At 53.8% G+C, this 17879-nt stretch overlaps 7 protein-coding genes across 7 annotated transcripts; all 7 read left to right on the plus strand.

The window, feature by feature from the left end:
* Window positions 1–716: 716 nt before the first annotated feature.
* BO66DRAFT_368539 (sedoheptulose-7-phosphate:D-glyceraldehyde-3-phosphate transaldolase TAL1) lies at window positions 717–2308 on the plus strand. Its single transcript, XM_025645340.1, has 4 exons — window positions 717–927; window positions 997–1311; window positions 1373–1756; window positions 1828–2308. The coding sequence occupies exons 1-4, from the start codon at window positions 889–891 to the stop codon at window positions 2062–2064; spliced, it is 975 nt and encodes a 324-aa protein (XP_025506884.1). The 5' UTR covers window positions 717–888; the 3' UTR covers window positions 2065–2308.
* Window positions 2309–4147: 1839 nt separating this feature from the next.
* On the plus strand, window positions 4148–5133 carry sod1 (superoxide dismutase SOD1; the record flags this gene model as incomplete). Its single annotated transcript, XM_025649166.1, has 4 exons — window positions 4148–4160; window positions 4558–4889; window positions 4951–5047; window positions 5111–5133. 4 exons carry the CDS (start codon window positions 4148–4150, stop codon window positions 5131–5133), a joined length of 465 nt encoding a protein of 154 aa, XP_025506885.1.
* Window positions 5134–5824: 691 nt separating this feature from the next.
* Window positions 5825–9072, plus strand: BO66DRAFT_389618 (putative transcription factor (Snd1/p100)). The gene is made up of 2 exons (XM_025646831.1): window positions 5825–6115; window positions 6334–9072. Exons 1-2 carry the CDS (start codon window positions 5978–5980, stop codon window positions 8845–8847), a joined length of 2652 nt encoding a protein of 883 aa, XP_025506886.1. The 5' UTR covers window positions 5825–5977; the 3' UTR covers window positions 8848–9072.
* Window positions 9073–9526: 454 nt separating this feature from the next.
* Window positions 9527–11045, plus strand: BO66DRAFT_409278 (SEC14 family lipid-binding protein; the record flags this gene model as incomplete). The annotated part of the gene is made up of 4 exons (XM_025649167.1): window positions 9527–9786; window positions 9882–10023; window positions 10098–10463; window positions 10521–11045. 4 exons carry the CDS (start codon window positions 9527–9529, stop codon window positions 11043–11045), a joined length of 1293 nt encoding a protein of 430 aa, XP_025506887.1.
* Window positions 11046–11739: 694 nt separating this feature from the next.
* On the plus strand, window positions 11740–15197 carry BO66DRAFT_344060 (uncharacterized protein). The gene is made up of 3 exons (XM_025644503.1): window positions 11740–12377; window positions 12460–14707; window positions 14781–15197. Exons 1-3 carry the CDS (start codon window positions 11824–11826, stop codon window positions 14823–14825), a joined length of 2847 nt encoding a protein of 948 aa, XP_025506888.1. The 5' UTR covers window positions 11740–11823; the 3' UTR covers window positions 14826–15197.
* A 7-nt stretch (window positions 15198–15204) lies between these two features.
* Window positions 15205–15849, plus strand: BO66DRAFT_253954 (uncharacterized protein). The gene has a single exon (XM_025642984.1). The coding sequence runs from the start codon at window positions 15278–15280 to the stop codon at window positions 15614–15616; it is 339 nt and encodes a 112-aa protein (XP_025506889.1). The 5' UTR covers window positions 15205–15277; the 3' UTR covers window positions 15617–15849.
* A 1190-nt stretch (window positions 15850–17039) lies between these two features.
* Window positions 17040–17783, plus strand: BO66DRAFT_399258 (uncharacterized protein; the record flags this gene model as incomplete). Its single annotated transcript, XM_025648676.1, has 4 exons — window positions 17040–17277; window positions 17333–17354; window positions 17447–17539; window positions 17603–17783. The coding sequence occupies 4 exons, from the start codon at window positions 17040–17042 to the stop codon at window positions 17781–17783; spliced, it is 534 nt and encodes a 177-aa protein (XP_025506890.1).
* Window positions 17784–17879: the final 96 nt, after the last annotated feature.

The following is a 17879-nucleotide window of genomic DNA, read 5'->3' on the forward strand; positions in this document are numbered from 1 at the left end:
TGTCCTAAATGGGAAGCATCACCTCCAGAGAATCATTCGAGAACGGTTAAATTCGGTTTTAATGGCGGATCAGGGGGATCCTGGAACCGGAGAACCATCTTGCCTTGTTATTCCGAGTACTCCGTAGTGAGCTGGAAGGTAGCGGGCAAAGGCCACGGGAGCGAAGACAAAGACCGCAGAACAAGCCGAAGAGGGGCAACCGAGGGGTAAACGGGAACGGTAGAGGAGTACTGCTCCGTACTGGATGTACTTGCTGTGCCTATGACCATGCAGCAAGCCCACAGCCGCTGCTGCGGCAGCTCAAACACGCTGGGGAAGAAACCTCCGGTGAAGCAAAAAGGGCCTGGATGGGGTCGTGATTAGCCGGGCGTGAGTGGACCGCCCGGCGCTGTCTTGCCGGCCCAGTGTGCTCCGGTCTGCACCAACACCAACAATGCATGAATTGAAGTATGTATGGGGGAGGGGGAGTAGGATGTGAGAAGGAGAGGTGATACAGGCACTGAGTAGGACTAGTGCGCCTCGTGTTAAGTAAGAGCTATAACGATCATGGATAGCGGTAGTAATCCGTAGGTGGTATGTATGCATTGTGGATGGAGAAGGAAGGAAGTTGAGTGGAAGGAAATATTAACAACAACAGAAACGAGCAGAAAGGCATAGCGTCATCGGGAGGGAAGCTGTTTGCCCCACCATTCGCTCATCCAGTTTCCCTTCCCAATCCCCTCCCCCTCCCACTTCCCTCTCCGCTGACTTCCCTCCCCCTACTTATTCTTACCCTATTCCGCCTCTGATCCTTTTCTTCTCTCTTCAATTTCTTCAATCTCTCTAGAAGTTCTTCTTATTCACTTCTAATCTCCCAACTCCCCCACCCTTTCACACTCATCTATCACAATGTCTTCTGCTCTCGAACAGCTCAAGGCCACCGGCACCGTATGTGATTCCTTCCCGCTCCCAAACTCCCGCGATTCCGCCAACTAACCATCTTCGTTCATTGAAAAGGTTGTCGTTTGCGACTCCGGTGACTTCGCCACCATTGGCAAGTACAAGCCCCAGGATGCCACCACCAACCCCTCCCTCATCCTGGCTGCCTCCAAGAAGCCCGAGTACGCCTCCCTGATCGACAAGGCCGTCGAGCAGGGTAAGAAGGAGGGTAAGACCGTCGACGAGCAGGTCGACGCCACCCTCGACAACCTCCTCGTCGAGTTTGGCAAGGAGATCCTCAAGATCATCCCCGGCAAGGTCTCCACTGAGGTCGATGCCCGTTTCTCCTTCGACAAGCAGGCCTCCATCGACAAGGCTCTGCACCTCATCAAGGTATGATTCTCTTCCATGCCGTGAGAGGGACGAGGCAATGTGAGACTGACATCTTGTATAGCTCTACGAGAAGCAGGGTATCTCCAAGGACCGTATCCTGATCAAGATCGCCTCCACCTGGGAGGGTATCAAGGCCGCTGAGGAGCTCCAGTCCAAGCACGGCATCAACTGCAACCTTACCCTCATGTTCTCCGAGGTCCAGGCCATCGCCGCCGCCGAGGCCGGTGCCTACCTCATCTCTCCCTTCGTTGGCCGTATCCTCGACTGGTACAAGGCCGCCCATAAGCGCGACTACACCGCTCAGGAGGACCCCGGTGTCAAGTCCGTCCAGAAGATCTTCAACTACTACAAGAAGTACGGCTACAAGACCATCGTCATGGGTGCCTCTTTCCGTAACACCGGTGAGATCACCGAGCTGGCTGGCTGCGACTACCTGACCATCTCCGTAAGTTCCCATCATTCGCCACGCGCTGCATTTTCATGGTCCGCCACAGACACTAACCACATGGATTACAGCCCAACCTCCTTGAGGACCTCTACAACTCCACCGAGGCCGTCCCCAAGAAGCTCGATGCTGCCGACGCCAGCAAGCTCGACATCCCCCAGCGCTCTTACATCAAGGACGAGGCTCTCTTCCGCTTCGACTTCAACGAGGAGGCCATGGCCGTCGAGAAGCTCCGTGAGGGTATTTCCAAGTTCGCCGCCGACGCCGTCACCCTCAAGGACATTCTCAAGTCCAAGATCCAGGCATAAATGGAATAATTCTGCTTTCCCCCTGCGTTCCGTTTTGCTGATCTAAATTGTGTGTGTGAGTATGCATGCGCGCGCATTCTCAAAACTTTTCATTGTGATGACCCATATATTATTCCCACTTTTGTAAAGAAAAATTTGATGATCATGATAATTTGATGAGTTTCGAAGCAGTTCAGCTGGATTTGGGCTGGCCAGATACAAAAATGATAATTGTCAATTAGAGTGAGCGCTTTGGTAAATTGACTGCATTGCTCTTCTTACTCAGTAATACGTTCCTCTAGAAATACTAGCGTTCTGATAGCGAGTATAGTGTACAAGAAGGGTTCCGCTGGTGGGGGTCAATGTCCTGGTACGAGTCAGTCCGAACTCCAATATGACAGCTGCAGCAAGGGCACGACTTGCATGCAGCATGCCGACGGTGGATGGTGACGTGGCGGCTTTAAAACAAAACTCAACTGCGCAGAGTATCAATTATACGAGAGGGCGCTTGGATGCAACATTGAAGATATGATGTATGTACCGTATATATCGCATCCGAGGTCCCGTGAACGTAGTAGGGGAAGTCCAGCATGATCGTCGCTATGTGTTGCAGGAATTGAGTTCATGGAGGTTTGTTGGGGGCAGGAAGACCTCCGAGATCGCCGGTCACTGGCATGCACTTCGACTCTATCTGGGGTCATGGATGGATCCATGTAGCCACGTCTTTCCCCTTTAGGTGCTGCTGCTGGTCTGCGCGGAGCGTAGCGGTGGGCTTAAGGTTGGGTGCGTGTATTACCCAGCGGGCCGATTTCGGGGTTTACTTCACTATGATGGAATATTGTCCCAGAGATATCGATTGGCAAGCGGAAGGGCGAGTTCTGAAGGCTGTCTATATAGATCATGGGTTTGGCATCTATTTACTTAAGTAAGCTGAGACTCCTCCCTTGCATAGCAACAACCATGATTTATGTCCTGGGTGTGCTAAGTTACGCGGTTCCTGTTTCTTTGCTTGACCATGCAGATATACAGTACAATGTGGCGGACTTGGACACAGTACCCTGCACCTGTCAACTACAGACCTCCGATGGTTTCCTCGGGTTCCTTTCTTGACTACCTAGGTAGTAATCGATGGATGATCACCTTGGAATCGCCGCCATACGGCTCGATCGGCCACTCTGGGACGGATTGAGCAGAGGCGGCATCCCGGCATCGACGGCCCCCTGACCCCCCCAGGACGCAAGCACGTCTTCGTTAACGGCACCTTGTTGTTGATGGGGGTGGGAATATGGAATCATCACGGCATGTTCCGAGGATCGGGACAGGAAGAGGCTGCTTTAAATCTGTCGCCCACCGAGCAGGCAAGATAATCGCAGGACTTGTAGAGCAGGTGCGTGCTCAATAGCAATGAGTGAGTGTCCCGGAACTGCAATCTAGTACTGTACTGTACATACAAAAGCAGCGTCGTGCGCAATCGGGCAGGCAGCTCACATGCAAAAGAAACAGTTCTAAGTTCGGCGAGAGATTCAAGTCGCCATCTACTATGTCTTGTACCCGGGTGGAGTGTTTCTTGGGGGTCTATCGCATTGCTTCGGTGGTGGAGTTGGCGACGGTTGGAGAGAATAGCAGTGCAGCTTGGAAAGCGGGAAATCGGCAGATATAATTGTTCTTTTTAATTGCTGATATGGCTTGTCAATATAGACGGCCAAGCAAGCCATTGTCAACAGAAACACTCGTGCTCAATGCACCGACCGTATGTGATGTGCATCTGGACCCGACCTGCTTATGAATCGGAGGTGAGGATGGAAGACACAAACAAAACGTCATTCCCGAGAACCCCGCCAGGTGGGGTAAAACCGACTCAGATTGGAAGCTCGTCGAAACCGAACCCACTGCCGCTGCTGCTCCGTTGCTACTGCTTGGTTGCCGGTGCAGTTGGTGCTCCTCGGTGCTTTGCTCATTTTAGCTTACCCCTCGTTCGCTTTCCTCCACTTCTTCCCTTTCTCTCCCTCTTGCTCTTTCTCCTGTCCTCTCTCCCGTCCCATCTCTTGCTTTCCTCACCAGTTTCTGAACCCCCAGATATCAAATTCCTTCACAAACCGTCAAAATGGTCAAGGCTGGTAAGTCTGCATACAATCCTTTCATCTAGTCCTCGTATTATTGGTCTTTCGCGTTTCCATGGGATCCACGATCGGCCAACGGCCCGGGGGAAGGGGACCTTGAGTGAGCAGATTTGAGCACCTTGCGATCTCTCCTCCTGCGTCACCCGACCTATCACCGATTGAGGACCCTGCTCGATGGACAGACAAGCTCTGAAGAAGCGCTGCCAACTCGAGTCCCTGGGGTCTTTGATTCGTCCTCCCCTGTCGGCTTGACAAAACAAACCACCACCTTGTTCCCATTGAACCCTGCTAGCCGGCTGGTCCTGGCTCAGCTCGGATCGGGTGATCCTGTTTCTGGAAGCCTTCTAGTTGATGAGATCATGGGCTAACTCAAACTTCCCCCTCCTCTTACCAGTCGCTGTTCTCCGTGGAGACTCTAAGATCTCCGGCACTGTCACCTTCGAGCAGGCCGACGAGAACACCCCCACCACCATCTCCTGGAACATCACTGGCCACGACGCCAACGCTGAGCGTGGCTTCCACGTTCACCAGTTCGGTGACAACACCAACGGCTGCACCTCCGCTGGCCCTCACTTCAACCCCTTCGGCAAGACCCACGGTGCCCCCGAGGACTCTGAGCGTCACGTCGGTGACTTGGGCAACTTCAAGACCGATGCTGAGGGTAACGCCGTCGGCTCCAAGCAGGACAAGCTTGTGAAGCTCATCGGTGCCGAGAGCGTCCTGGGCGTACGTTTTTTCAAACTTCCACTCACCTATTGATAGCATCAGACTGACATTCGCAATGCAGCGGACCCTGGTCGTCCACGCCGGCACTGATGACCTCGGCAAGGGTGGTAACGAGGAGTCCAAGAAGACCGGTAACGCTGGTCCCCGCCCTGCCTGCGGTAAGTCGTCTCTCTAATGGTTTGTTGTGGACGTTTACTCATGTCTCTGCTTCTTTTTGATAGGTGTCATTGGTATCGCCGCTTAAGTGCATTCATAATTGTGTTATGTTGTCAATTTAGGCCTGAAAGGCTTAACCAGAATGGAAATAGTCTGCTACTGTCCGATTGATGTCATGAACCAGATTGGAATGCATGAATGACTTGATGCGAGTAATCCAGGCGATTCCCTGTGTTTGGCGACCATGTAGTACTTTTCTTGCAACGTGTCGTAGTGTTAGGAGATGGTAGCCAGAGTCATAACTCCAGCGCTGTCTCGATGCCAGTGCCTCATGTTGCAGTGCTAGGATGAGCACGTTAAGCTGTATCCGAACTAGAAATAGCCTGGAGCATACAATGAAGCTGATTCCTGTGCCATTGTTCAAGAGGCATCTGTCAATCGGACATGGTCTCTGAGACGAAATTCGCCATGGCGATGTGGTGTCTAGAGTTGTTTTGACAGTGCCAATTGCCAGCACTGTGCAGTTCAAGGAGTTGTTCAATAACTTAATCACTGTAAAGGTATAATCCATCTTTTTAATCATCTTTTTAATCGATGCACACACAGTGCAGTGCATTGTTGAGTGGCTAGAATGCAGTAGGCGGAAACTCCCCCACAAAGTCAGGTGTTCCGCATTGACGCGATTGGTCTCGCTCTCCCGCCGGTGCTGTACCTGGCCAGATCAGCAGCATCCGCCGTCGATGCTCTTTGGTCTTCCCGTTCACTCTCCTCTTTCCCTCCGCCTCTCCTGATCTTTCATTTTCCCCAGAATCCTACTTTTTTCTTTTTCTCTTGTTTGATTGCTTTACCCTAGGTCCTGTCAATCTGACTGGGTGAAGTCCTTCTACCTTATTTTCTTCTCCTCTTCCCCCGTTACGCCAGCTCTCGCCAGAATGCCTCTGGAAGCTCGTGTGAAATCTGTCCTATCCGGCGACACGGTGGTGCTGTCGCATATCACCAATCCCGGCCAGGAACGCGTCCTCAGTCTGGCATATGTCTCAGCGCCCAGGCTGCGCAGAGAAGGCGATGAGGTAAGTCGAATTGTCTCAGAATACGGTGCTCGATCGTCGATCGGATCACCTTTCCTCTTCCGCTGGTTGCCCGCATATGTGTCCTTTGCATTGAGGCAGTGAACTCGGTCTCATTTGAACTTCTATTCGTACCCCATTGCCATACGTTGTGATGTCAAAATTCACTTCAAAATAAGATGCAGCATCATTTGCTAATCTGAATTGATGAATTCCTGCAGCCATATGCTTTCCAGTCCCGCGAATTCCTCCGTGAACTCCTTGTCGGCAAAGTAGTGCAATTCCAAATCCTGTACACCATCCCCACCGGCGCCAAGCGTGACTACGGCACAATCAAACTCCCCACCTTCGAGGTCTCTGTGCCGGATATCAGCGTGCAAGAAGGATGGACTCGTGTTCGTGAAGAGGCTGGTAAGCGCAGCGATGAGTCCGAGGAAACCCTCGCCTACCTCGAGCGGCTGCGTGCTTTGGAAGACCACGCCAGGTCGGAAGGCAAGGGAACCTGGGCTGGCTCCGACAAGGGTCACACTGAAACCAGCTATGAGCTGTCAGACGCCAAGTCCTTGGTTGACGAATGGAAGGACAAGCATCTCGAGGGTATTGTCGAGAGAGTTCTGAACGGTGATCGCTTGGTCCTTCGCTTGCTGCTTTCGCCAGAGGAACATCTGCAGGTCGTCGCTGCCATGGCTGGTGTCCGGGCGCCTGCGGCCAAGCGGGTGACTGCTGACGGCAAGGAGCAGGCAGCCGAGCCGTACGGAGACGAGGCGTTCCAGTTTGTGGAATCCCGTATTCTGCAGCGCAAGGTTCAGGTGTCTCTGCTTGGTGTCACCCCCCAGGGTCAACTGATCGCCAGTGTCCTCCACCCCAACGGAAATGTTGCCAAGTTCTTGCTCGAGGCTGGTTTGGCCCGCTGCCATGATCACCACTCAGCCCTCCTGGGTACTGAGATGGCTGCTTTCCGCCGCGCCGAGAAAGCTGCCAAGGATGCCAGAGTCGGCTTGTTTACCGGTCTCGTCGCGTCCAAGGGTCCTGCAGGCGGGGCCGCTGAGGACTACACCGTCAGCCGTGTGTTGAATGCCGACACTCTGTTCATCAGGAACAAGGCTGGTCAGGAGAAGAAGATCAGCTTGAGCAGTGTCAGACAGCCAAAGCCTTCCGATCCCAAGCAGGCGCCCTTCGCTGCCGATGCTAAGGAGTTCGTTCGCAAGAGGCTCATCGGCAAGCACGTTAAGGTTACTGTCAACGGCAAGAAGCCTGCAACAGAGGGTTACGAGGAGCGAGACGTCGCCACCGTTGTACAAGGAAACACCAATATTGCTCTTGCGCTGGTCGAGGCGGGTTACGCTTCCGTGATCCGTCACCGCCAGGACGATGACGACCGTTCGCCGGAGTACGACAGCCTGATGCTCGCTGAGGCTGAGGCTCAGTCCGAGGGCAAGGGCATGTGGTCGCCCAAGCCACCCAAGGCCAAGCAGTACCAAGATTACTCCGAGAGCCTCCAGAAGGCCAAGATGGAAGTCTCGATCCTTCAAAGGCAGAAGCGGGTGCCGGCCATTGTCGACTTCGTCAAGTCCGGCTCGCGCTTCACTGTGCTTGTGCCCCGCGAGAACGCCAAGCTCACCCTCGTTCTGTCCGGTATCCGTGCTCCGCGCTCTGCTCGTAACCCCAACGAAGCCGGTGAGCCCTTCGGTCAGGAGGCACATGACCTGGCCAACAGACGCTGCTTGCAGCGTGACGTTGAGATCGACGTCGAGACCATCGACAAGGTCGGTGGATTCATTGGTACCCTGTATGTGAACAAGGAGAACTTCACCAAGATTCTGCTCGAGGAGGGTTTTGCTACTGTTCACGCTTACTCCGCTGAGCAGTCCGGTCACGCCACCGAATATTTCGCTGCGGAGCAGAGGGCTAAGGAAGCTCGCAAGGGACTCTGGCACGACTGGGATCCTAGCGAGGATGTCGAAGAGGAAGAAGAGGCGGTCAACAGCAGCAACGGTGCTGAAGTTGAGGATGTTCAGCGCCGCAAGGATTACCGCGATGTGATGGTCACTTATGTCGACCCGACCAACGGTCGCCTCAAGATTCAGCAGATTGGTACCGGTACCTCGGCCCTCACCGAGTTGATGAGTGCCTTCCGCTCTTTCCACATCAACAAGGCCAACGATACTCCCCTCCCTGGGCCTCCCAAGGCCGGCGACTTTGTGGCGGCCAAGTTCAGCGAAGATGGGGAATGGTACCGTGCTAAGGTTCGTCGCAACGACCGTGAGAAGCAGCAGGCGGAGGTCTTGTATATCGACTTCGGTAACTCCGAGGTTCTTCCCTGGTCTCGTCTGCGACCCCTGAGCCAGCCTCAGTTTTCTGTTCAGAAGCTTCGCCCTCAGGCTGCTGATGCGGTCCTCTCTCTGGTTCAGCTCCCCGGATCCGAGGACTACCTGCAGGATACCGTGAGCTTCATCGAGGAGCAAGTTTACAACCGTGAGCTTGTGGCCAACGTGGACTACGTCTCTCCCGAAGGCACCTTGCATGTGACCCTTCTGGACCCCACCGAGTCGAAGAATCTGGACCACAGCATCAACGCGGACATTGTTCGGGAGGGTCTGGCGATGGTCCCGCGGAAGTTGAAGGCTTGGGAGCGCGCTGCTGCTGATACCTTGGCTCACCTTCGTGTGATGGAGGATGAAGCCAAGCAGGAGCGACGCGGTATGTGGGAGTACGGTGACCTGACTGAGGACTAAGCTCGCGGGACTTTTCTTTATTTGGATTGACTGTACAAATATTGCGCAGCTGGTGCTTTTTTTTACGTTTGATTCCCACTGGCGACGAACTGTAAGGTCCTGATCGGGCTGTCTAATTCGCCCGAAAACTATTTTGATGTGACCTACTAGGCTAGTCTAGGATACTCCCTCACTTTTTTAACTCTGGTTGAAGGATAACAAAAAGGAGAAATCAAAACTGATGACGTTCTTGTTTGTTTCACGGGCGATAACTATATTCTCTGCAGTGTGCATAAGTTGGACCCTGGGTGCATAGATGACATAACCCGGCAATTGTGAGTCTTCCGGGCATCCGAAACTTTGTTTTGCGGTGATGGAGAGAGTCCACTGCACAGCAAGACAAATCTGTTGTTCAGCCCAACCCGCTGGTCTGGTTACTCCAATTCGCTCCTTCGTCGACGACTTAGTTTTGTGTGTTGGGCTATAGTACTCGCAGGCGTGTTCAATTGCTCTTGGTATCGCAATCATTTCTCTACGCGCCGGGTTTAAGGCAAACCCGCGAAGATCCGATCGATCCCCGAGCGCAGCTCTCGTAAAGACGACCCACTCTAGATCCTATAGCCTTGTTTCATTATTTCAACATTCTTTCTCTATCTTACCAACTATCCACCCCTGACGAAACCAATACTTACATCTCAAAATGCCTTTCTGGGGAAGCAAATCGACGCCGACCAAGGCGGAGAGCGACGCCAGCTCGAATGACGCAACCGATCCCAAGAACGACCCGGTCGCTGCGGCATCGCAGGCGGCGGGCACGGCCTGGCTCGCGGGCCATCTCCACCACCTGACGGAAGACCAGGAGCAGAAGCTGGAAGAGTTCAAGAAGCTGTGCGAGCAAAATGGATACTTTAGGCCGGAGCGGGATGGCGAGAAGGCTAGTCACGCCGATGCGACGATGCTGTATGTATTCGTCTTCTGCCCTCTCCCCCCTTATACGCACCCTTTGCCACAACGGCAGACAAGAAAGACACTGACATCGGGACCTCGGTTTATAGGCGCTTCCTTCGCGCACGCAAGTTCGACATCGATGGTGCTTGGGGACAGTTCAAGGATACCGAGGATTGGCGCCGCGAGAACGCCATTGAGTCGTTGTATGAGAACATCGAGGTGGATGCATATGAAGCTGCTCGGCGGATGGTTTGTTATCTCTCCAATGGTTGAAAGCGTGTTGAAGGTGAATATGGTAGCTGACAGTGGTCTGCTCACTATAGTATCCCCAATGGACCGGCCGTCGTGACCGTCGCGGTATCCCTGTCTATGTGTTCGAGATCCAGCATTTGAACAACAAGAATATGGCCGCGTACAAATCTACCCTCTCCACTGAGACCCAACAGTCTTCGAAGGTTCCCGAACGGTTGCTACGTCTCTTCGCTCTTTACGAGAACCTCCTTCGCTTTGTCATGCCCTTGTGCTCGCAGCTCTCTCGCCCCAACCCGGAGACGCCCATCACTTCGTCCAACAACATCGTCGATGTTAGCGGAGTAGGATTGAAGCAATTCTGGGATCTTAAGGGTCACATGCAAGATGCCAGTGTGTTGGCGACCGCTCATTATCCTGAGACTCTAGACCGGATCTTCGTGAGTTGTTCTCTGCATAGCATATGGAGAGGCGTTGCTAATATGAAGTCAATGTAGATCATCGGCGCCCCTTCTTTCTTCCCCACTGTCTGGGGCTGGATCAAGCGCTGGTTTGACCCGGTCACCACGTCCAAGATCTTCATCCTCTCGACTGCAGAGGTGAAGCCGACCCTGACGAATTTCATGGATCCCTCCAGCATCCCCAAGCAATATGGTGGCGACTTGGACTGGAAATGGGGCGACATGCCCAATCTCGATGGAGAGGCCCGCCAGGTCGTCGGCGCCCTCGAAACTCCAGCCGCTGAGGGCGAAACCAAGCCCAGCTTCATCAAGGGCCCCGTCTTGTTCAACGGCGACACCATCGAGGTCCTCGGCAAGGTCAACGGCGAGAGTCGGAAATCCACCCTCCCTGCGGGTACCCTCGCGCAGCAAGGCGAGCCCGCTGCTACCCCGGTTGAAAAGGCTGCCGCGCAAGAGACTCCTGACGCAGCCACTGAGGACGAGAAGGTGGCTGCCGTGCAAGAAGACGCCGCCGCCCTCAAGTCAGAGGCTGAGACGGCCACGAACACCGTTGCCGCTTGAGTTTATCCCATTTGACCTATTTCTCTCGTTCCGACTATAATATCCTTCTTTCTCAGCCAACTTTCTTCGCTTCATTTTTCATCAAGACATTCATCAACACACTAATAAAGCACCATATGAGGCGTCATTCGGATCGAATTGGATAATTTCATAGAAGATTTCTGCGCTGCATCTCATAAACCGGGCTTGTTTGAAGAGACGACCAGTGCAATTTAAGTTCATCAAACGGGCTTACGATTGATCAGAGCCTGGTCTGACCTGACTCAGACCGATTGCTCAGTCTACACCCGGCACTTCTCTATTTCTCCATCAGTCCATACTCTAGCGGCCGGGGTCTTTGCCTGGTATATATTGGCAAACTTATACTTCGTTATAACATTTCTGTTTAAGATGCTTTGAGAAATAAGATATAGACATTTATTCGCATCTGGGTTTATCTCGGATTCAGTGTTGCGGTTTCTGTCCTTAGGCTTCGCTTCGGGATATTTGCCGGACAATTACTGATCCAGAGAGATGATACAATGGTTAAAGGATTAGAGGTAGAATTGTGAATGCTCAAACCCACTCAGTAGGTGTCTTGTTTCCAATGAGCCGTAGCCGGTAATGCATGGGGATCGCAAGAGCGAGGGCTAGACTAGCCGCAACGGTCAGTCGGCCATCACCGCCCGCAGCTCATCCTCCCCGGATAGCGTCACCCACCTGCTATTTATTACTGCATAACAACAACATCAGCCGCCTGTAACCCCTCAATGACCGCCCGAGAGTCACGGTCATAACCATGTGGCTACAGGCGACGCTCCTTTTGCTCGCCTCGTGCGTTCCCTCCAGCTCGGCCATCTATGTCGATGAAGTCGGCCATATCGATTACCACCACGCGCTTCTCGGCCTTCCCACCTCCCAATCGACCTTCTTCCTCAAACCCTCCGCCTCGTCCAATGCTTCCCTCCTCTATACCCTCTCTGAGGACTCTCTCCTCGGCGCTGTGAATCCCAAAGATGGATCTCTGGTTTGGAGACAGAACCTCTCGCAGCCCGCCCTCCCCGCCGACCAGGGCGGCGTTTCCGGTCTCCTACGAGCCTCCGAAGGAACGAACGCTGTGGTCGGCGCGCTGGGGGACTATGTCTCCTCATGGACTGCTCTCGATGGAAAATTGATTTGGGAAAAGTGGTTTGCGGATGAGAAGATCGCGGATCTCGAGCTTCTGGAGCTTGAAGATGCCAGTGCCGCGCCGTCAGCTAAAGACACTGTGGCGCTATTCAGTGGAAAGGCGGGTGTCGTTCGCAGACTCGATGGTAATACAGGCCAAGTCAAGTGGGAATACAAGGATGAAAGGTTCGATTTCAAACCCTGCGTTCCCTCTCCTCTAAAAATGCTGGGTGGTTGCTGTTGCTGACTGCTAGAGCTCTCATGATAGTGGAGACATCCCGTTGCAGCTGTCGTCCTCGTCCACGGAAGTTTTCTACATCGCCCTGCAAGCATCGGCGCGGAAGGGCTATCGGATCCGCGTGGTTTCGCTGGATCCCCTGACTGGCCTTCATACCCAGCAGCAAATCCTGAGCTCGGAGAACGAGGTGTCCGGTCCCCAGTCCGTTGTCTTCGTCGGCGCCAACACGGCCGCGCCTGTGATCGTGTGGTCTGACGCCGCGCACAAGACGCTGAAGGTCAACATCATTGGCACTAAGCAGGTGCAATCCTTCGATATTGAGAACACAAGCGGCGAGAGTATCCGGTCGATCGCCGTCCACACCCCGAAGAAGCTGGAATCGCTGCCCCATTACCTGGTGCACTACGAGACAGACTCGGCCACTTGGGCGGAGGTATACCACGTTGATCTGAAGACTTCTGCCATTTCCAGGGCGTATGAGCTGCCCCGGTTGCAGGGATGGTCTGTCTTCTCCACGAGCAACAAGGACGCCAACGTCTACTTCACCCGCATCACGCAGTCGGAGACTACCGTCGTTTCTTCGGTCTCGCATGGAATCCTGGGAAGATGGCCTCACCAGTCGCCTCCGCTGGAAGAGGCGGTGCATGCCGTCTCGGAAGTTGTGACCAAGGGTGATTCGGTTGCCGTTCGGTCCGCAACTGCTCTCGTCTCCGGGGACTGGCAGTTGATCCGCGGCGGTCAGGTCGAATGGACGAGGTACGAGGCCTTGGCGGGCGCCTTGGCCGCTTCGTGGGTTGAGACGGACGGCTCCGAGGACTTAGTTCATCAGCTCGAAGTCGAAGGCCATGAGAGCGTCTACAAGGCTTACATCCACCGCGTCAAGCGCCATGCTAGAGATCTCCAGCATCTCCCTGAGTGGCTCAAGGACCTCCCGAAGCGCATTGTGACCAGCATTCTCACTGACGAGGTCTCTAACCTTGAAAGCTTTGGGATCTCTAAGCCTGTCATCGTTGCCGCGAAGAACGGCCGGGTCTATGCGTTGGATGCCGGGAACCATGGTGCCGTGTCTTGGGCTGTGAAGGCTGCCGAGAAGGACTCGTGGGATGTGAAGGCGATCGTGGCTCAACCAGGATCCGCCACTATCTACGCCGATGATGGTAGCTCTGTCACTCTGGATGTCACGTCTGGCGCGATCCTCGCTCGTACCTCTGGCACCACTACCAAGGTCCGCGCCGTTGCCGTCATTGACGATGGCTTCGCTCCAGTCACTATCGGCATTCGTGAGGATGGTACCCCGTTGGAATCCCTCGACCTTCCTGGGTTCTTTGTCACCCAGAGCAACGACGGCCGAGTGTTGGGATGGGCCGCTAGGGACAACAAGACCCCCGTCTGGCAGTTCCTCCCTCCCCATGGAGAGAAGATCGTGTATGCTACTGCACGCCCCGCTCACGACCCTGTGGCGTCGATTGGTAAGGTTCTGGGTAACCGCTCTGTTCTCTACAAGTACCTGAACCCCAACCTCGCCCTCATCACCACCGTCGGCGAGAACAGGGCGACTTTCTACCTCCTCGACGCTGTCTCTGGCCGCGTCCTGCACACTTCCGTCCAGAAGGGTGTTGACACCACGCAACCGATTGCCTCCACCATCTCCGAGAACTGGTTCGCGTACTCGTTCTACGCGGACGTCATCTCCCCCTCCACATCCAAGGGCTACCAGCTCGTGATCTCGGAACTCTACGAGTCGCCAGTCCCCAACGACCGCGGGCCCCTCGACGCCGCCGCCAACTACTCCAGCCTTGCCTCCCTCCCCTCTCCGCACATCATCTCCCAGTCCTTCGTCATTCCCGAGCCCATCTCGCACATGACTGTGACTCAAACCCGCCAGGGCATCACCACCCGCAACCTCCTCTGCACCCTGCCCCACTCGAACGCGATCATCGGCATCCCGCGCCCCGTCCTCGACCCCCGCCGCCCCGTCGACCGCGACCCCACTTCCACCGAAGCCGAAGAGGGCCTGTTCAAGTACAACCCCTTCCTCGAGTTCGAAGGGCGGTGGTACCTGACCCACTCGCGCAACGTCGCCGGCATCAAGAAGGTGCTGTCCAGCCCGACGCTGCTCGAGAGCACGAGCCTGATCTTCGCCTTCGGCGGGGATATCTTCGCCACCCGCGCGACGCCGAGTCAGGCGTTCGACGTGCTAGGCAAGGGATTCTCCAAGCTGCAGTTGGTTCTCACCATCCTGGCCTTGAGTGCCGGTGTAACAATACTGGCGCCTATGGTATGTTCTTTTCTCTTTTATTTTTCCTTTGCCCCAGGACATGTAAGCTAACCTTTTATTTTCTTTTGTGTAGGTCCGCAGGAAACAAATCAATATGATCTGGAAGGCGTCGTCGTAGAGTGCGGAGCTAGCTGCGGGAGCTTGGCTTGGTGTGGATTGAAAGGTTCGATTTTGTGAGAAGTATAGTCGAGTGACGATGAGATAGATATATATGATTAATTCAGTTTATGATGAGATAGGAAAAGTGGTTTTGGCTGAGTTGCTGTTGCTGTTGATGTAGTAGTTCTGTTAAGAGTGGTGGGTTTTGCTGAGCACTCGGTTGTACACTTCGTGTTGGTTCATGGTATGCATTGCAATGACAGTCGAGGTGCTAGAGACAGAGCTGGTTGGTTACAGGTTACTCTACTTACACTGCAATTGCTGCCTGGCCTTGTAACATATCAATTGTCACATGGTTTAAGACAGCTAATGAAAGTTATCAATAACGCGCCGACATGGAAGAATCATAACCTATAAGAACCGTCTCGTGAGGATACTGTTAACAGAAACAAGTAACACACTCAAAGCTCGATGAACCGATCCACCCACCCACTAAAACGAAATACCGATATCAATAGAAGTTCCTCTACCTCGACCGAACCTCGAGAACATACCCGCTCCCCGGTACCCAATCTCCCTCCACCCACGAGCCACCTCGATACCTCTATACCATTCTCAGTGAAATCAATCACTGCCACTCGACGAGCTAGAACTCGAACTCGAACTCGAGCTCGACGAGCTCGACGAACTCGACTCCGAGCAGCTTCGATGCCGCCCACCGCGACGGTGCTTCTTCGTCTTCATCCTTTTGCGTCTGCAGAGAAGTGTCAGCGTACGCCCGAGGCCGATCCCCAGATTTTAAGAGAATGACAGAGCAAAAAAACCTACATCTTACTCGCGAACCTCATCCCCGCCGCCCCGGCCAACGCCCCTCCCGCCGTGCCGAGAAACCCACCCCCGAACTTGCGGCCCAGGATCCCACCGGCTGCTGCACCGGTGACGGTGCTTGCTAGTTCTTCCTCGGTTGTTGGGGCTGGGCCTGCAGCTGAGGGGTCTGAAGGGGCTGGTGGTGGTGGTGGTGGAGGAGGAGGAGGAGGAGGGGGAGGTGGACCCCCCTGCGGAGCGTAATACGAAGCGCTTTCGCCTTGGAGCATTTGCATTTGGGGTTGCGAGGGATGGGTAAACGGTGTGTTGTTGTCTCGATACTCTGTGTAGGGCGTGTTGGGCTCGGAGTAGGCGGTCACTTGGCCTCCGGTCATGGTGAGAGGGATGTTTGCTCGGTGGATGTATGGGGAGTTGTTATTGGGGTAAGGGGGGTTGGATTGTGAGGTGTAGGTATGCTGGATCGGGAGGCTCGAGGTTCAGCATACTGGGCTGCTTTTTTTTTGGTGTGCGTGCTATGGGGGTTTGGCTACTTACTGCGGGCTGTTGCTGGTATTGCTGGTCAGGTTGGCTCTGTCCCGGAGAATGATATCCTGCATGGTTTTGTGGGTCGTAGGCGCTGGGTTGCTGGCTGTAGTATTTGGGTTGGGGTTGGGCGTAGGGATTGCTGTAGTTGGAGTTGGACATAATGATGGTGTTGGTTCGGTTGTTGGGGGTTGGATGGGGTGTTTCTTGTGTGGGAGGGGAGTTGCAATGATGGTGGTATTGGTTGTAGTATATCTCATGGTGATATCGGGATGACTAGCTGTCAGGCAGTATGTTTGGGGAGATGGTGGAAGGTAGGAGGATGGGTTGCGGTTGCCCTGTTTTGACTGAGCACAGCTTGCCCTTGGATATGCCATTCCCCATGACATACTGTTGTCCGGATGAAGAAGATGACTGCTAGTGGGTTGAGGTAGCTGATCAACGGGCATGACAGAGTACAAACTGCTGACCAGGCTAAGATTGTCTTCAACTTCTGTTCGAGGGGATTTTGTGCATCTACGTCGAGAGTGGTTGTGGTCATGCACACTGCAGGGTCATGTTAAGTCGAATAGACGAACTTTCTATCAGGGTCGTTCTCGATGCTCCTGGTTTTACTTCCTGCAAGATGGTGGGCTATGCTGCCTCTAGTAGCTTGTGTATTGTATATGCACTGAGACATACTCCACTGCGAAGATTCAACATCCTAGCTGTAAACCAGATAGCCTTGAACGAAAAGTGAAGACATTGATGAGGAGAAAGCGTGTATACATACATAGAAACTGCGACACAATGATGGATATAAAGACACAACTTGGCGATTGAGGAAAGAAAAGCTTCGATCACAAAGAACCAGCTGGTCTTTGAAGTAGACCTCGAAGTAGTAGCCATGTCTCTCGAAATGGGGAATAGGCAGCCAGAGGTGAATGAGAGCCAGTTTGCATCGTATGTAGCTGAAGCCAGCCCAGCCAACATCTGCCTCTTTCTCTTTCTCTTCTCCCTCTTCCTCTTCTTTTCCTCTTTCCCTTCCTTCTCTTCCACTTCATACCCCATCTATGTCCCTACCATGATGCTAATTGTGATTACCGTCACAACGATCATCGTCTTTTTCATCGTCACCTTCATAGGTAAGCGTCTCTCCTACTGTATTGTGTGAGACACAAAACTAACCACTTCTACTAGTGAGTACAGTCTACCTCAACCTGTCATTTGATCCTATGCCCTGAATACAGAGTGAACCCCATCCAGATTTGCCTTGGAAACTTCACATACAGGCTGTCTAACTTATAAACCTAGACCAAGAACTTCAGAACCGCCCCCACCGAATCTGATACCCTCGACCCTGTACCCCAAGATGCCACCCCGCCGTAACCCCTTCATGATCCTTCAGTAAGTGCTCCATTGAGAAAGTATAGCTAGAGCAGCAGTGCTGGATATTGATGAGGCACGCAGGCTCATCGAACTCAAGGCAGTCGTCGAGGCCATGCTGTCCGATCTTGAAGCCGATTGGGCACGCGGACATCGCAGCAGGACCGATCTTGAGGAAATGCACAGCTTCAGAAATCTCCTGGGGCACATTTGTCGTGAAATAGAGGTGCGGCAGAGAACGGGCCCTGGACTTCCCAAGCTCTAGTGTGGTGTTTACCTGGAGATCATGGCATTTATCAGGGGTGGTGGCCCGGGTTCCTCTATTGCTGGTGTTGTTGGGTGGTCTGGATGCTTTGCATGT

Source organism: Aspergillus aculeatinus (assembly GCF_003184765.1).
Source record: "Aspergillus aculeatinus CBS 121060 unplaced genomic scaffold BO66scaffold_9, whole genome shotgun sequence".
NCBI classification, from domain to species: Eukaryota; Fungi; Ascomycota; class Eurotiomycetes; order Eurotiales; family Aspergillaceae; genus Aspergillus; species Aspergillus aculeatinus.

What these genes read in the sequence shown, in the direction of transcription:
- BO66DRAFT_368539 (XM_025645340.1), top strand. Translation starts at nt 889, where the DNA reads ATGTCTTCTGCTCTCGAACAGCTCAAGGCCACCGGCACC. An exon ending in AGGCTCTGCACCTCATCAAG is followed by an intron (nt 1,312 to 1,372) that starts GTATGATTCTCT and finishes CATCTTGTATAG; the next exon opens with CTCTACGAGAAGCAGGGTAT. An exon ending in GCGACTACCTGACCATCTCC is followed by an intron (nt 1,757 to 1,827) that starts GTAAGTTCCCAT and finishes CATGGATTACAG; the next exon opens with CCCAACCTCCTTGAGGACCT.
- BO66DRAFT_389618 (XM_025646831.1), top strand. Translation starts at nt 5,978, where the DNA reads ATGCCTCTGGAAGCTCGTGTGAAATCTGTCCTATCCGGCGACACGGTG. An exon ending in TGCGCAGAGAAGGCGATGAG is followed by an intron (nt 6,116 to 6,333) that starts GTAAGTCGAATT and finishes GAATTCCTGCAG; the next exon opens with CCATATGCTTTCCAGTCCCG.
- BO66DRAFT_344060 (XM_025644503.1), top strand. Translation starts at nt 11,824, where the DNA reads ATGTGGCTACAGGCGACGCTCCTTTTGCTCGCCTCGTGCGTTCCCTCC. An exon ending in TGGGAATACAAGGATGAAAG is followed by an intron (nt 12,378 to 12,459) that starts GTTCGATTTCAA and finishes CTCTCATGATAG; the next exon opens with TGGAGACATCCCGTTGCAGC. An exon ending in TAACAATACTGGCGCCTATG is followed by an intron (nt 14,708 to 14,780) that starts GTATGTTCTTTT and finishes TCTTTTGTGTAG; the next exon opens with GTCCGCAGGAAACAAATCAA.
- BO66DRAFT_253954 (XM_025642984.1), top strand. Translation starts at nt 15,278, where the DNA reads ATGAACCGATCCACCCACCCACTAAAACGAAATACCGATATCAATAGA.